Source organism: Stigmatopora nigra, chromosome 18 (assembly GCF_051989575.1).
Source record: "Stigmatopora nigra isolate UIUO_SnigA chromosome 18, RoL_Snig_1.1, whole genome shotgun sequence".
In the NCBI taxonomy this organism is placed as follows: Eukaryota; Metazoa; Chordata; class Actinopteri; order Syngnathiformes; family Syngnathidae; genus Stigmatopora; species Stigmatopora nigra.
Window position 1 is genome coordinate 11,591,359 of NC_135525.1, and position 16,827 is coordinate 11,608,185.

At 47.4% G+C, this 16,827-nt stretch overlaps 2 protein-coding genes across 3 annotated transcripts; both read left to right on the plus strand.

Annotated features, from left to right (window-relative positions):
- The first annotated feature begins 1,386 nt into the window (after window positions 1-1,386).
- Window positions 1,387-6,363, plus strand: ercc4 (excision repair cross-complementation group 4). Of its 2 annotated transcripts, XM_077739258.1 has the most exons (12): window positions 1,387-1,454; window positions 1,541-1,670; window positions 2,394-2,632; window positions 2,882-3,062; window positions 3,132-3,327; window positions 3,396-3,603; window positions 3,701-4,016; window positions 4,100-4,204; window positions 4,404-4,968; window positions 5,031-5,123; window positions 5,202-5,314; window positions 5,576-6,363. In XM_077739258.1, the coding sequence occupies exons 3-12, from the start codon at window positions 2,456-2,458 to the stop codon at window positions 6,307-6,309; spliced, it is 2,688 nt and encodes an 895-aa protein (XP_077595384.1). In that variant the 5' UTR covers window positions 1,387-1,454; window positions 1,541-1,670; window positions 2,394-2,455; the 3' UTR covers window positions 6,310-6,363. The 2 variants fall into 2 exon arrangements, with proteins under 2 accessions (XP_077595384.1, XP_077595383.1); XM_077739257.1 differs by lacking the exons at window positions 1,387-1,454; window positions 1,541-1,670 and having other exon boundaries at window positions 2,281-2,632.
- Window positions 6,364-6,809: 446 nt separating this feature from the next.
- On the plus strand, window positions 6,810-16,710 carry mrtfba (myocardin related transcription factor Ba). Its single transcript, XM_077738397.1, has 16 exons — window positions 6,810-6,976; window positions 9,294-9,520; window positions 10,630-10,695; window positions 10,779-10,834; window positions 10,928-11,003; window positions 11,143-11,304; window positions 11,371-11,534; window positions 11,622-11,756; window positions 11,833-12,080; window positions 12,153-12,312; window positions 12,411-13,277; window positions 13,354-13,476; window positions 13,548-13,694; window positions 13,767-13,901; window positions 13,979-14,042; window positions 14,298-16,710. The coding sequence occupies exons 2-16, from the start codon at window positions 9,379-9,381 to the stop codon at window positions 14,786-14,788; spliced, it is 3,036 nt and encodes a 1,011-aa protein (XP_077594523.1). The 5' UTR covers window positions 6,810-6,976; window positions 9,294-9,378; the 3' UTR covers window positions 14,789-16,710.
- Window positions 16,711-16,827: the final 117 nt, after the last annotated feature.

Here is a 16,827-nt window from a genome sequence, read left to right on the forward strand (position 1 = left end):
ACAAGCACTTGGAGGAAAATGGAGAACCAAGGGCTAAATTGTTGTCATTTTTCAGAACACTACGCCCTTAAAAAAGAAAAAATATACATGTCAGGGTGTCAGTAGTCAGAGAAAAATCACTTAAGTATTTGCAAGCCTAGCCAAACTGTAATTTATAGTCCGGAAAATACGCTACTAGCTAAAGTAAAAATGACCTGATTTTTCTATGTAATTATCTTTTTTTAAAAAAATTGTTTCCATTTGAAATTAAAAACAAAGGATTATTAGATGTTTTCTCTAAGAAAAAAAGTTCAAATAAACAGTTTTATATCTATAAAATAATGAATATTTAGGGATTTTGATCCAGTTCTTATAATCCAATTCAAAAAAATATATTGCGCTGAACCCCCCCCCCCCCCCCCCCCCCCTTCTGTTTGCCGGCGAACTTAAGTTGGTGTAATTTTCAATTTTCCACTTGCTTCATCTTGGTGAATAGAGTTTGATTGGAGTATCTACTCTTGAGGAAATGACAAAATCCAAATGAAAACAAGAAGCTTTGTTGGTTGTAGAGAGAGACGCCACGCTTCCTTGCCAGCGTAATTGCGTACCGGCTAACATATTTGATTTGAATCCCTCCTTGTAATTAAGCAGGCACCCCCCCAAATCCAGGCGTAGTGATTGAAGTAGCCAAATCCAATCAAAGTACACACATTCACCAAGCAAGTAGACGGCGAGCGGTGAAAACAACGATTTTTTTGGGCACCAACGTCGTCATTGCGATGTTAATGAATCCACATATCTTTCCCCCCACACACAGGATCTCCTTGACTTTGATCCCAGCCTCAATGAGATTGAAGTTGCAAGTGTTTTGGATTAGACCGATTTAGTAGTGAATAAAAGCGTTTGAAATCCCGCCTGACCTTTGACCTCCCCGCGTCAAGCGTTCCACCAGCAGGAGTATTTGCGCGTTCCTTCCCCCGCTGGCTATTTGTTGGCATGACCTTGCGTCACACTCCTTAACTCCTGGTTTTCTTCTGCCGTAAACGATTGTGTCCCTCGTGATCTTTTGCCCCGCCTCCTAGAGCCTTTTCAAAACTCCAAATGGAAAAGGGATGCTTTTCTACTAGCATTTCTCGGGCCAATAAATGCCAAAATGCACTCAGAAATGGGAAAAACTTCTTGATGTGCTTACTTGTGTTGCATTGATCCTTTTTTTTAAAGCAGGGTTTTCCCAAAAAGTGTTTTTGCCTTTATTTAAATGACCAAAATTACACAATCAAGTCAAGGTCAATGCATTTTTTAAAATAAATTGCTTGTTCCTTCATGAAGCGTCTACTAATACCTTTTTATTCTAGTCAAGGCCATCTCCCAAAGGGTTAAAAGACCCCCTTTTTATTTCTCCTTCCAGGCTTGAATGGTGACTGGGACGGAGCGGCGGCGCATGACTAAAAAAAATGCGTCGGTCTTCCAAACGGGTACTTAAGAGCGCTGTAATAATCTCCATTTGCCAACACGCCACTGCCATTTTCCAACCGGATAATAAGCTCTCTTCCCATTATAGCGAGGTGTCCGTTTAAGGAGGGAGGCTGGTGACGGCCTCAGATGGAAACAACACGTGCCACGCTTGGAGTACTTTTTATTCCGGGGACGGAGGAACGCACGGCTGGCTCTTAGCGCTAAAAAGCCTTTCGGTGAGTCACGTCGGGTGGTTGATACCATCTGTGTTTCGGTCAGAGGTCCATGTTATTTGAAAAGCGCCGCGGGCGGGATTTCAATACGGCCTCACGTCGGATTCCAATATTCCATTTTTCTGCACGGCATTTTCCCCCAATTTTTCTAGTTTGGGTCACTCGTCGTTTGAGTCTGTACATCCAAATATTGAATAAACTTGGACAGTACCGTCACATCAATACATACATCGAGTTGAGTTTTTATTTTAAATCAATTATATATTTTTTTAAAACAATTTCCCGTTTATTTTGCTTGGGTAATTGTTTTTGTTTTGTGACATCACTTCACACTTTTTGCTGTCCGTTCTACTTAAAGTTGAATATCTCATTTCAGTTATCAAATTTAATTAATAACAGTGCCAGTTTCTAGCAGGGCCTAAAACGGTTCGATGACGTTATTTTTTAATTAGTTTCTTGATGGAAAGTTTTTTAATGGAGAACTAGCGCCTCCTTTTGGAATTATTTTAAACTAAAGTTCGCTGTTGAATGGGAGTTTTTTGTTGTTGTGCTTCCACCATCCTACAGGTAGATGGCAGTCTTATGTCCGGTCGTGTAAAGCCCTCTACCATGGAGCTCGTCGTTGTTTGTTGATAGCGTCACGTGACCAGAAATTCACTGTTGACACTCTTGTTAGCTCCAATTAGTTAGCGGTCTAATTTTTACAGTGTTTCTTGTTGTTTTTAGCTGATCTGGAAAAGCGATTTGGGCTCAGCAACCTTCCATCCGTTTCGGCCTAGACTTCCACCATGGCGGGTGCTCTGTTGGAGTTTGAGAGGGAAATGTTTCTGAATTTGTTCAGTTCTGACGGGCTGCTCGTGGTGGCCGAAGGGATGGGGATAGACCGCATCCTCATGCACTTCATGCAGGTGTACTCGGAGAAAGGCACCCTGGTTCTCGTACTTAACACCACCACCCCAGAACAGGTCAGAATTAACACAATAATTGCCCCATATCGTTAGTGTGTTTGTATGTGTGTGGTGCCAGGGGGATTCTGAAAATATTTCACCCCTTCAAAATAAAAAGGAGTAAACAAAGTGAGCCCATTTGCCCCAAGGCCTCATTGACGCAATGGAAAGGCACATTTATAGCAATCCTATTAGTGTTATACTGCATTTTTTAAACACGCCTACCCAAGTACAATGGCAAAGTATATTTCTATTTGGTTTCTTTAGGACTACTTCAGGGAAAGACTGCGAGTGAACGGGGTGAGGCACCTACCCACGTCGGTCAACAGCGAAATCCATGCTTCCGAGCGATACAACGTTTATACCGAAGGTGGCGTCATGTTTGTCACCAGCAGAATTCTGGTGGTCGACTTCCTCACCGACCGCATTCCCGCCCATCTCGTATCAGGTAATGGTTACATTTTTTTTGTGGGTAAATAGCAACAACGCTGAACTGTACTTTGTTTTTCCCCGTCAGGCATCCTGGTGTACCGCGCTCACAAAATCATCGAGTCGTGTCAGGAAGCGTTCATCCTCCGACTGTTCCGGCAGAAAAACAAGACGGGTTTCATCAAAGCCTTCACCGACAAAGCCACGGCTTTTTCCACGGGTTTCTGTCAGGTGGAGCGCGTGATGAGGAATCTTTTTGTCAAGAAGCTCTACCTTTGGCCCAGGTACGCATCACAATTCGTCGCGTCATGGTGGAAATCCTAATGTTGACTTTGTGCGCTACCTTCATCAGGTTCCAAGCGTCGGTCAACTCGGCCCTGGATAGACACAAGCCAGAGGTGGTGGAGCTGCATGTATCGCTTACGCCATCCATGAGGGCCATCCAGAGCTCCATCTTAGACATCATGGACGCCTGTCTGAAGGAGCTAAAGCACTACAATCCCAGTTTAGAGGTGGAGGATTTCTCCTTGGAGAACACGCTCACCAACGCTTTTGATAAGGTGACTTCATTCATCGTATTTTGGGATAGAATAGTCAGTTGTTGCCAGGGACTGCAGATAAATGTGGATTCTGTGTCTTTTTTATTTTGAAATCCAGACCGTTGGCCATTACCTGGACCCCTTATGGCACCAGTTGGGAGCCAAGACCAAAACGCTAGTCAAAGACCTGAAATCTCTGCGGGTCCTGCTACTTCAGCTCACCCAATACGACTGCGTCACCTTCCTCAATCTTTTGGAATCCCTCCGCACCAGTCAAAAGAACTTTGGCCACAACTCGTCCGAGTGGCTCTTCCTGGACTCCAGTAACTCCATGTTTGTAAACGCCCGGGGCCGAGTCTACCGCATCCCGGAAAGCAAAAAGAAACTCAAGTCGGGTGCACAAGGAGACACAAAACAGACAGCTTTCCCTAGAGGTAACAGCAAAGAGATATAAAATTAAAAATCTTACTGGTGCAGAAGGTTAAAGCTCACTGCTAACGCTAATTTTTTTTTCCAGTGGTGGCGCGGGAACTGGTATTGGAGAAGAGTCCAAAATGGGAGGCTCTCACCGAAGTCCTGCAGGAGATTGAAAACGAGAACAAGAAAACTCCGGAAAAGCCAGGTTCCAAAAGTCTTTGATTTGCCTTTCATAATAGGGTCGCTTTTATAAATAGAAAAAATGTCACTTCAATATTGGCTGACATTTTTTTAACCATTATCAGCCTTTGAAAACACTATTAGTAGACCTCTATCAAATAGTGGCCTCAACCATGTATTATCCATATGGCTGTGTTACTAAGATACTTTTTGTTCGCCTTCAGGTCGCGTTTTGATCTGCGCCAGCGACGACCGAACTTGCGCTCAAGTCCAGCAGTACATCAGGTACGGCGCCGAGTGGCTCCTCAAGCGCTCGTACGACCGCACCCTGGCCCAACGGGACCCGTCGGCCGCCACCTATCGCTACCCCTCCACTTCAAAAGACAACGCCTTCCCCAAAGGAAAAGGCAGAGGGCGGGGGCGTGGGCGGGGACAGAAAAAAAAGACTCAAAGCAGACCCTCGCTCACCTTAACTCAAATGCTGAGCAAAGATCGAGACGGCGAGGAGGCGACGGGCAGCGGCGGCGACTTCGAGGACGTCTTTGCCGAAGACGATGGAATGACGGAGGGGGGCGCCCCCGGCCTGGATTTGTCCTCGGATGCTTACTACGGCATTTTGAAGGAACCCTTGATAGTGATTCACCCTTTGAGGGGATGCACGGACCCGCACGCCCTGACGCGGGTCCTGTACGAAGTGAGACCCGCCTTTGTGGTGCTCTACGACGTCGAAGTCAGCTTTGTGCGACAGCTGGAGATCTACAAAGCGTGTCGACCTGGCAAGCCTCTCAGGTATGCGCGGAGCTTCCTAGTATGCATTTGACTGCTTTTCTAATATTGTTTTTCTTCTTCAGGGTCTACTTCCTCATCTACGGAGGCTCCACAGAGGAACAGAAATACCTGACCTCGCTGTCCAAAGAGAAGAAAGCCTTTGAGAATCTTATTCGGTCAGGATTCTTTGACTTTTCACTCGCTCGACGTCTGTCAATTTTGCTAAGAAAACAGCTTTTTTGCTTCAATTGCAGGGAAAAGGCTACCATGGTCATCCCGGAGGAGAGGGAAGGCCGGGGGGACACCAACTTGGACCTGGCTAGAAATTTAGAGCCTGCCAACGCTACTACCAACACTCGCAAAGCTGGTAAGTTTCTTCATAGTAGACCAAGGGTGTCACACTCAGGTTGGTAGATTTAAAAAAAAAATTATAAATGGATTAAAAGAACTGGATCTAAAGGCCCTGAATATTCCACTTTTTATAGATCTAAAACCATGTTTATATGTATTTTAAAATTTGACAAAATGATTTTTGAGCTAAAAACACAAAAAAATCTACTTTCACTTGGTGTGGATTTTTTTTATACGTACTCGCTTCTCGGTAACCAATGTGGCTCTTTCCCCACAGGCGGCCAGGAGCGTCCCGTGCAGCCGCAGCGAGTCATCGTGGACATGCGCGAGTTCCGCAGCGAGCTCCCGTCCTGGCTGCACCGCCGCGGCCTGGAGATCGAGCCGGTCACTTTGGAAGTGGGCGACTACATCCTGACGCCGGACATCTGCGTGGAGCGCAAGAGCGTCAGCGACTTGATCAGCTCGCTGCAGAACGGGCGCCTCTACACGCAGTGCCTGGCCATGAGCCGCTACTACAAGCGACCCACGCTACTCATCGAGTTCGACCCGGCCAAGCCCTTCTCGCTGACGGCCCGCTCCGACTTTCGCCAGGAGATCTCGGTCAACGACGTGTCCTCCAAGCTCACGTTACTCACCTTGCATTTCCCACGACTCCGCCTCCTGTGGTGCGCCTCGCCGCAAGCCACCGGCGAGCTCTTCCTGGAGCTGAAGAAGGGGCGGGACGAGCCGAACGCGGCGGCGGCTCAGGCCATCACGGCCGAGTCGGACGCCGTGGCCGAGTCGACGGAGCTGTACAACGCCGGGCCGTACGACTTTTTGTTGAAGATGCCGGGGGTTACCAGCAAAAACTTTCGAGCGCTGATCAGAAACGCCGACAACCTGGCGGATCTGGCCAAGCTGAGCCAGAAAAAGCTAGCGGAGATACTGGAGAATAACAACAATGCCAAATCGCTCTACGAGTTCTTGCACAATGTCGCCGATGTTCCGGCTCCGGTGCGCAGGAGAAAATAGACTTTTGCCGTGTATTTATTATTTTTAGATCATAAAAATAATGGTATGGTTGCACCGCAGAGTTGACTTAAATATTCACAGATTGTGTTTTCCACCAGAATAAATCTATTTTTCCATTTGCCATTTTGCTTCAGTCATTGTAATAGTCACATTTTTAGTGTGAGATGTGTTTTTTCTCTACTCATATGCTTGCCATTTTGGGGTTTGACGTCGGCTATTTGAACTCTGGCTTCGGCCACGCCTATTAAAAAAGGACACATCAAATATATGTATTTTTTTCTTAATAACGTGAATTAGTCAGTATATGTTTGTGTGGAGGGGCTGTAAATGCTTTTTGTTTAGACTTTAATACTTAAAAGAAAAATACATTGTTATTCCTAACACCGGTATATCGGGTTCTTGTTTATTGTCGAGCCTCCAGGGTGAGTGGGCGGAGTCACCTGCCGATTTCCCTCCTGTCAAACCACGCCTCTACTCATTCTGTCCGGCTGCGTCCTGACGTCACTCTGCAACGGTGCAACCGAGCAGTCGCAGCCATTTTCCTCGGCCAAACAAACTTGAATGCCTTTGCCGCAGGAAAACAAAAAATAACGGAGTCTGAGTCCGTTGACCACGGATCTATCATCATGAAATCGGATGGGTTGGAGATGCCGCTATCGTCAATTTGGTGAGTGATGCGTGTCATCCGCGGCGGCGATGTCTTGTTTTTAGCACATTAGCATGATAGCTCGCCGAGCTAACTAGCCGAAATGGAAAGCCAGCGTGATCATATGCATGTTGAATCGACCACACGAGTGGAATAAGAAGCTGTATATTGGATCTTAAAGGCCATGGCGAGCGGTCAAATAATCGTTCATTAGTGCTCCGTGTTGATGGTTCGATACTGTGGTCTTAATTCACTCGCCTACCTGTCAGATTGAGCATGTTTGCTATGCCCCAGCCTTCCCCTGAATGAGGCAAACTTCATAGTGTTGTACACGCCTCTTTATCTTGTCTGATAATCTATATATGTCTATACAATAATACAGTTTTTGCATATTCACTTGAATGTAAAGTACTATAGTAAGATTGACGACTCTAGTCTGTGCTTTTTCATAATGGGACGTTTGCTCATACATTTTATTGATTGTTTTTGTCATAGATTGAACTGTATGGCTTATATTTAGTCGTCCACTGGTTCATCCTTTTAGTGGTTTATGGTAACAATTATTACAAGGCTCATTTAGCAAGCATATAACACAATCAGCAAAGTATGCTAGCGTTTTTTGTGGACATTTGGAAGTTCTACAGCCAATCGGAGGTGAATCTTTGGAGACATGACGTCTGCTTTGTGGGGAGAAGGCTTGTTATTAGTGACTCACTCATGGTGTCATGCTTTACCCAGCCAGGGGGTGACCAACTCCGGTCCTGGAGGGGCCCCCCCGTCCAGTCTGTTGTCCATATTTCCATCTCTCAACACACTTTAATTGAAGTTGCCGTGATGCTAAGAACGGTTTGGGAGGCGTCTATGTACAACAGTAGCATTATTTGAAAAGGCTTTTTTCTTCTGTGCTGCTCCTTTGTTCATTGACCGTTTCCAGTACGCAACCAGGAAGGAAACGTCGGTGGCGCACGTGAGAGAGCAGAGCAGCTTTCCTTCTTTCTGCCTCTGCCTTCCAGATAATGACATCACTGCTTGTGTTATCTCAGGATAAAAGCAGATGTTTTCTTTGGAACGGCTGTAGTCTATTCAGGGCTCCCAATCCGCAAACTCAGACAGAATTGCTATTCGTCAGTGGCATGTTTGTGTCTTTACCAGGAATAAAAAGACAGATTGAAAAAGAAATAGATGGTTAAAAGTAGGAGGCATATAACTTTTTTAACCTCTTCTTGTTATTGCAGCAAAACTGGGAGGGGGAGCGTAGAAGTATCCATTTCCTAATGGACCGTAAAACAACACATTTGTTTGCTTTTGTCCAAAATAGATTCCAGAAGTATTCTGTTGGTCTAACTCCAAAACATTGCCACATACAAGAAAATAAAAAGACAGGGGATGGTGTTCATTAAAAAATCGCTATCAATCCAACAGTACTTAAACGCTTTTAAGACACTTTCCATTTTGGGAGGTCCGTAAAAAAATGGTTTAATAATTATAACGTCCGTGCACTGGAATAAATGATGATGTAGCAGTTCGAAAAATAAATGAGGAAAGTTGAGCTGTAATAGCACACTGGGCCAAATTCCAAACAGCATAATTCTGCATTTGACTGCTTTTAAATGAAAAATTGCTATTGTTAACATTTGATATAAATCCAATAGCCACCTTTTAAAGTGCAAAATGCTTTACAATAGTATTTTTCATTTGATTTGTTGTTTGACAGGCATACATTTGGGAGTTCTATATTCTATTAAAAGAATTCTGTGCGTACACAGGCTTTGTTTACTTTTGACCGCCACGTCAGCCATGACAACTATTTGGCCCCTTCCTCCCTTGCATTCTGTCACATACTCGTTTCTCCATTCTTTATTCTCTCACACCAAAATAGACAGGGTGAAAAAAAATTGCATATCATTCCTGACATCATCATACATTTTTAGCACTATTTTCTTAGCGTGGGAAAACAATGTTTTTGGACAGCTATGTTATGTTTGGATGTACTGCTAGCTAGCTAGCGATGACATCTTGCTCCTATGTTGTAACCGCATTGACATTTCCACTCACTTTATGGCATGAACTCCCGTTTTTTTCCGTCAACTTCGTCCGAAACCGCCGCAACCATGTCATATTCCAGATTGCCAATCCCGTTCAAACAGCGAGACGGTCACACGCCAGCGGGTGGACTTTGGTTCCCTCGGGCGCTGCTTATTGGGCATAATGGCTAACCAGGGCTCTTTTTAATGAATCATTTATGTCGGACTTGGATTGAAGTGCTCCAGATAGCCTTAAATAAATACTTTTTTTGCCTTGTTTCATCATTCTAAAGTTTTTTTGTTTACCCCAACAGGTAGCGAGCACCTACCTAAAGAGCAGTAAGCCCCTTCTGCACGTATTTGCCACTGGAAAAAACGTGAATCTTCTCACCATTCAAGATGGAGTCCCAAGGATTCCTGGGAGTGGAAGGGACGGCTCTGCTGGTGGCCAGTCCCCAAAGCGAAGCGGTCACCCACGAAATGGAGGAGTTGTCGCTGCAGCCCCACCAGAACCTTCCGCCGCTCAACGAACGCAAAAACGGTGAGTTTGTTGGCTAGGCTAAGCTAATATCAGGATGTATCATAATATTGCTTAGTTGAGTAACATCTCGCGGTGACATTTGGGCTCGGATTTTAAAGCAGCCAGTGATGTGTTGCGCAAGATTTAATAACGAGTTCATCGGGGTTGCGCTTCGGCTTTAATCCGACAAAATGTGAGCGCTCGCCAAATGGGGTCTGAGCGTGTGCCCGGCGATGCGTCTCACGGCGGAAAGCTTTCCGTGGAATGTCAATTGCGCTATTGTCCGTTCATCATCTGGGATTTTGTCATTTCCCTTCCATTGAGAACACACACACACATTAATACACACAGACTTTCCAGTACGGTGTGGCCAAAGCCGCAGAGCTCTTTTTAAAATATTGCCTTGACTATAGAAATGTTCCCTGCTGTGTGTGTGTCTGAGACTTTGCTTTCCTCTCTTGTCGGGAAAAATGATCTTTAGACCACATTATAAAATACATGAGCTCTTTTTCATTTCATATATATTTATAGTAAATCTGTTACGCAAAGACAATTACCTGAAATTTCTCCTATTCTGATTCATCCTTTGCCAAGAGCGATTATTATTATAAAAAATAAGTTGAGGCAAGCAGATTGCGCCATGGCACGTCATGGGTTTGTCAGCCAAAACCAACGTGGTGACGCAGCGAGCCGCCCTTGTTTTTGTCCGTCCGTCGGTCGGTCGCTCGGTCGAACCGGTCGGTCGGTACGCAAGGCCATGGCAGCTGCTCGCACTCTTATTTCACCTAACCCGTGTAACTTTTTAGGACACAAATCCAAACGGCGGCGCACCTCTAGGAAGCCGATGGCCGCCACTCTCTTGTCCTGGGCTAAAAATACAACCGGCCGGCTATTTTGGACACATTTCAAACCACAGAGAGAATGAGATGGCAGGAAATCTTTCATTTTACTGGCCAAAAAGGACTTGAACATTTTTGTCACTGGACTAAAATAATGTTGCACCAAAAGTCATAGTTTAGAAACTGAATCCTATAAGTCTGTCAATACCGTTTACCGTAATACACTGTATACAGTTCCCCTTCTTAATTCATGAGTTTGACATCTTATCATTCTTTTTTCCTTTTTCACAGTGCTGCAGTTGAGACTCCAGCAAAGACGGACTCGCGAGGAGTTGGTGGACCAGGGCATCATGCCGCGTGAGTAACGCCCTTTGTCACTTTCGGGCGTGCGTCTTGGCGTGGGACCCTGACTCATCTAACCAAAAACCTCTTTTGTTTAGCCCTGAAGAGCCCGGCCGCCTTCCACGGGCAGATTCGGAGCTTGGAGAGAGCCCGGGTATGCCCTACCGCCCCCCCCAAAAAAAAATTTCCACTGCGCTCCCATAATGTTCAAGATAAATCATTTTGTTTCTTACCTGTCTCTTCTCAGACGGAGAATTTTCTGAAACATAAAATCCGCAGTCGTCCCGAGAGATCCGAGCTGGTCAGGATGCACATCTTGCAAGGCCAGTACACTTGATATTTTGGATGCTTATAGGCGCCATCATGATTCCATCACTTGGTTAAACCTGATCCTAAATGTTACAGTGTTTCTACTATTGTCATTTCTTAACGTTTGCATTTTTTTCTTCTTGTCCCCCACAGAAACCGGAGCCGAACCTTCACTGCAGGCCACTCAGATGAAGCTAAAGAGAGCCCGTCTGGCCGACAACTTGAATGAGAAAATATCCCAGAGGCCCGGTCCCATGGAACTAGTTGAGAAGAACATCTTGCCCGTAGATTCCAACCTGAAGGATGCCATCATCGGTGAGACCGTAATAGCCAACCGGGCTCACAAAACGGAACCCTAATTTCCTCAATTCCTGCTTCCAGGCCAGGTGACCTATCCCAAAGTGGTGGACGAGGACAGCTGCGACACCCTGTCCCCGGAACAGCCTGCCAGCCAAGAGTCTCAGAGCTCCATGCCCTCGCCGGGGGACATTAAATTCCCAGAGACTCCCTCCATAGCGCTCTCTCCTCCGGGACCCACGTTGAAGGTTGGTCGTCAGATCCCGGGCGCCGCTCTCCCTCCTGGAAATGTGAAAAAAAATGGAATAAAAACGTCATTTTTTTTTCCATCAAAGCTGTCCCCGCAATACACCACAGACGCCACTAGGGGAATCTCCACTCGCGAGCAGCCCACCATCCGCCCGGTCGTTTCTCACCCTCAAGCCATCGTGACGGCCGCTCCCTCCAGAGCACCCCCGACTTTGGTCAAAGTAAGCAGACCTATCGACGGCGGTCTTCTCCTTACCCGACGTCGGCGTAACGTTTGGCTGCCATTTTGCTTCCCAGCAAAGCCAGCACAGGATGCCTTCGGAGAAGATCCGGAGCAAGAAGGGCAAAGACGCCAAGCCCAGAGTGAGAAAGCTCAAGTATCACCAGTACGTTCCACCGGACCAGAAGCTGGACCTGAGCGAGGCCTCCATGGACTCGTCGTATGCGCGACTCCTGCAGCAACAGCAGCTTTTCCTCCAACTGCAGATCCTCAGCCAGCAACAGCAACACTACAACTATCAAACCATATTACCCGCACCCCTCAAGTAGGTCCCTGAAATCACCCCAAAAAAAAAAAATACAATCAATTGTTGTGATAACGATTGTGTATTGCTTAGGCCCGTGGCAGAAGGCCAAAGCGCCAACCCCGGCGGACTCCCGGCCTCCATCGTGGTTTCCTTACCCACGGCGGCACCCCCGATGCCTCTGGCCCGACAGAACCACTCATTATCGCACCGCAAACCCGGGGTCTTGCCTGCCAACCTGGAGGAAATGAAGGTACTCGTATAAGGCCGTGTCCACAGCTCGCCAAAAACAAAAATAGATGACACTGACCATTAAGCCCATGTATGACCAGTTTTTTAATTTTTTTTTAGGTGGCCGAGCTAAAACTGGAGCTAAAGCTACGTGGTCTTCCCGTGTCAGGAACTAAAACGGATCTGATGGAAAGACTGAGACCTTTCCAGGACCCCCCTAGCTCAACGGCTCCACCCGCACCCGCCGTCCCCATGGAGACGGCCCCCGGCACCCCCCCCATCGTCCGTCCACCCCAGCAGGGGCCGCCGGAGAGGGCCAACGCCGCCACGCCTCCAGTTTCCCCCGTTCCCAACGGTCCCTTCGCCGTTCACCATGACGCGGGCGCATCTGAAGTCAAGTGCGAGATGCCATTGGCGTACCCAGGCTCCTCCCCTCTCCCCAAATTACCGGCCCCAGAGAAGGACAGGCGGCTCCACGAAAAGGAGCGACAAATCGAGGAGTTGATGAGGAAACTGGAGCATGAACAGAAGTTGGTGGAGGAACTGAAGATGCAGTTGGAGGTGGAAAAGAGGAGTCAGGGCAGCTGTTCTCCTGGTTCCCTTGGCAACTCCATCTCGGCCTCCCAGGTCCTCCCCAAGCCTCCTCCCCAGACCCCGGTCAAGTTAGAAGACGTGACCGTCTCTTCCGGAAAGCCCCATCAACCTCAACTGGTCTCCCGAAAGCCGGTCCAAGTCCAGCAGAGCCCGCAACTCAATAGCCAGCCACCACGTCAAGCCGGCGCCCCCAACCTGCAGCAGTTTGTCATCGGCCATCCCGGCGGGATGCCGCAGGTGCTGGGCCGTCCCCAGACCTTGTTGACCGCCTCTGGACCGCCTCCGACTCTGCTGGCCGCCAGCGGTCAGACGGGAACTCAGATCCTGCTTCCCGTCTCGCTGCCCAATAACGGCGGCGCCATTCAGTTGCCGAGCACCACTGTCAGCCTGCAGGTAAGACCTCAGGGTTCCGAGCTCATAGCCTTTGCCAAGGTACCAAAATGTCCTCCGCCCTTGTTGTTGTTCTCAGCCTCTGCTCCAGGCCAGCGTCTCCAATCCGGGCCTGGTCCAGGCTTCTATCCCACAGCTGCAGAACTCTAAAATGGACCTGTGCCCGAAACACAATCTGACCAACAACAATTCATTGCTGCAGGTAGGCCAAAACGGCCAAAAAGGCCTTCACCTTCTCCTCAACAGTTTTTCATTGTGGTTTTCTCCTTTCAGACTTTAACCATGTGCAATAAGACGAGTGAAAAGGCCAACCAGAGTCATTCTGAGATCAACCCTCAATGTTTTCTGAGGAGCTCCCCGGACAGAAGGAGCTCCCCGTGCGCCTCGCCCAACCACGCCACCAACGGGCCACTCGACAAGGTACATCACCACCTTTCTTAGGAGTATTCTGGATGATTCCAATATTTATAATTTTTTTCTGGGTGTGTATAGTCGCCGTCTCCACAGTTAACCTTCATCCTCCAGCCTAGCACTCTTCTTGCTCCGCCCCCCAAAGCAAAGGAGCCTCCTCGCTACGAGGACGCCGTCAAACAGACTCGAAATCTGCATCTGAACAACGTCTCACAGGTAAGACACGCCTTGATGATGGGATGGTGACCACCCAGTGCCACCCTCTGTCTAAAAATGTGACTGTATCTTTGTAGGTGGCCACGGCAACCAGCCAGCAGCACATGGATGACTTATTTGACATTCTTATACAGAGCGGAGGTAAGGAGGCACTCAATATTGACATTTAATCCTACATTTGTGGATTTGAGGATTGAATAATTTAGTTTGGCTTCTTTTTAATGCAAAATGTGAAATATGAGTAAGCTTAGCATAGGTTGGTGCCATTGTTATTTTTTTTTTTTAAACGGATTCAATATCATTTTTCTGCGCTGATGTCAAAACTACCACTTCTCCAAATTCAAGCCACACCCCCTTAAATCCTGGATCTTGACGACTTTTTCTCCCCCCTTTTAGAAATCACTCCGTTCACCCAACACGAGCCCCCCACGTCCGTGCACAAGTCTCACCCGGTGACGGCCAACATCAGCACCCTCCCGGTCAACACCGTCCTCTCCCGCCAACCCCCGCAGATCCAGCTGGCCCCGCCCCCCGCCTCCAACCCGGACCCCGGTCCGCCGTGCCAGTCGGGCCCGCCCAACCTGTCCTCGCTGTCCGCCGACAACCAGCTGGAGGCCTTCCTGGAGAGGACGTTGGCCGACAGCTCGGACCCTCGGACCCGGGGCCTGATGGAGGAGCTTCAGGCGCAGCTGATGGAACATCAGCCGTACTCGCCCATGGACACGTCGGAGCTGTCCTTCTGCGACTCTTCGTCGCCGCCCCCTTCGCTGAATCTGGCTCTGTTGGAGCCGGGCCTGGACAACATGGAGTGGCTGGACCTGACGGCGCCGCCGGGGATCCCCGCCGACTTCCTGGACGCGCACGACCTCCAACTGCACTGGGACTGACCAGATGGAGAAAAAAAAAGCCAAACGGCCACCTGACTTGACAAATTCCACGCTTTCCAACGACCACTTCGTTTCCAGTCTCGCCATCGGAAGGAGGAAAACCAAAGAACGGGACAGTTTGGGCGTGGACGGAGGAGGCGGAACCAAAGGAATACTGGGAGACAGAACTTTTTGTACATATCGGCGTCTACAAACCAGGTCCCGAGACCACCACAACCACTGCACGTTTGCCCCATTATCCCAAAGTGACTGGTTACACTGGCAAGATGGCGATGCACTGATGGGACGCCACGGAAAGCCATTCATTCCATATCCTTGAAATCCAACTGGAGCTTTGAATTTTTTTCCACCCAGTCAAAACACAATATTCTTTTGACTTTCCCAACAGGCCACACGGGGAGCTATGCACTAAACGTCAGTGGCCTCCACACTACTCTAATGTTGGCATATCAAGTTGCTTGGGATCACAATGTGGTGGTTCTCTCTCTTCTGAATGTATTGCGCAACCTGACAAAAAGATACTTCTGCCATCAACAAATAGGGAACAAATAAGTCAACTTTCAAGTTATTTCGAGAAGTTGAGTCGATTCCACCTCTGTCCTCGTCTCCCGTGGCCTCCGTTTAGTGGTTAGTGCACTGTTTCCCAACTCTTTTGGAACACTATTTGCTTTGAAAGAATCTCAAAGTCCCAAACAGCTCTTGGTTCTCGTCAAATAGGCAAAAAAAAAATGAGTTGATTCTCGTACAAAGCTCCAGTTTTTGCACTTAAAAGTGAGGTCAAAGCACCAAAAAATTGGTCCGTTTGGAAGCTCTTTTAAGGTTCTTTGTGACTTTTGTGGCCTGGCGACAGAGCTAGTTACATCTGGTGTGTGTGCATGCGCTACCGTTAGCAAATTTGTGCATGCGCACCCGTGGCTTTTCCGTCTCGTCCCGTAAACAAAACGTGCGTTTAAGCAATCTGTCAACAACAAAAAAGGCTTCTTCTGACTGTTTGCGCTCCAAAAAAGTCTGGAGTTTTGGCTAAGAGGGCTCCGCTACTTACTCCTAACTAAATCAATTGCCCTGTCATCGCTTGTTGTGGCCGAGATTATATGATTTTTTTCCTTTTTTTTATCTCCCACTCATCCACTTTCTCAGTTCTCACATCCGGGACCACTAGAGGGTGTCGGCAACCCTCCCCAAAGACTGTTTTTAACTGACTCGACGCCGTGAGTACTTTGCATATTTGATCTATAGCGATTGGCTAGCTGTAGCAAAACAGGAAAAGAACAATAGAGAGAGAAATATACCATATTTGGACTAGGTTGGCGAGAATTTCTCTGGCAAAAGTGTGAGCCCAATTCCACTTTTGATCCAGAAAATGTGGCAATTGACTTGAGATGTAGCACTTGTTTGTTGTCAGGCCAACTTTGATGCATTTATCACCTCACTTTGCCATCTTTGCCCCCCCCAAAAAAGGCATTAGGATATATTATTATTTTAATTTATCGCGTGTTTTGTGTTTGGCAAAAAATTCTGGTCGGTTTTTGAATATCGCCTAGCAAATGAGCCTATTTTGTCATATCAGATGAGTGTAGACCCAACTCCCTCCGAACAACTCATGGCGGCTTTTTTTTCCATTTTTTTGACGTACTGTATCCCACCCGCAAAATGTTTTCATATCAGGAACCGTGGGAACCTGCGGCCGTCTTCAGACCACCACCACCACCACCGCGCACTTTACGACAGGCGACGCCACATCGCGCTTGGGCGCCAGGTTCCGACGCGTTGGCCTCGTGTTGGTTTGCCATCCGTTTTGCACATGATGTACATATTTCTATAGATGTAATGCGTATTTTTATACACGTGGGCTCTCTATTTTGTAAATACCCCCAAAGTTGGATGCTTTCTATGTGATAATAAAAGATGGCTGTATTACAGAATATGTACTTTCTTAGAGAGAGTACATATTTTTGTTCCGCAAAAAAGATGGACGACAACTCCATGCATGGTAAGTCGCATTGTCGCTCGTCCTTCAGAATGGAGACTCTTTTTTTTTT

Excerpts from the sequence above, each read along its gene's own strand:
- mrtfba (XM_077738397.1), top strand. The coding sequence starts at position 9,379 with ATGGAGTCCCAAGGATTCCTGGGAGTGGAAGGGACGGCTCTGCTGGTG. Across the intron at positions 10,835-10,927 it reads GGAGCTTGGAGAGAGCCCGG|ACGGAGAATTTTCTGAAACA; the intron begins GTATGCCCTACC and ends GTCTCTTCTCAG. Across the intron at positions 13,695-13,766 it reads CCAACGGGCCACTCGACAAG|TCGCCGTCTCCACAGTTAAC; the intron begins GTACATCACCAC and ends GGGTGTGTATAG.
- ercc4 (XM_077739258.1), top strand. The coding sequence starts at position 2,456 with ATGGCGGGTGCTCTGTTGGAGTTTGAGAGGGAAATGTTTCTGAATTTG. Across the intron at positions 2,633-2,881 it reads ACACCACCACCCCAGAACAG|GACTACTTCAGGGAAAGACT; the intron begins GTCAGAATTAAC and ends TGGTTTCTTTAG. Across the intron at positions 3,063-3,131 it reads TCCCGCCCATCTCGTATCAG|GCATCCTGGTGTACCGCGCT; the intron begins GTAATGGTTACA and ends TTTCCCCGTCAG.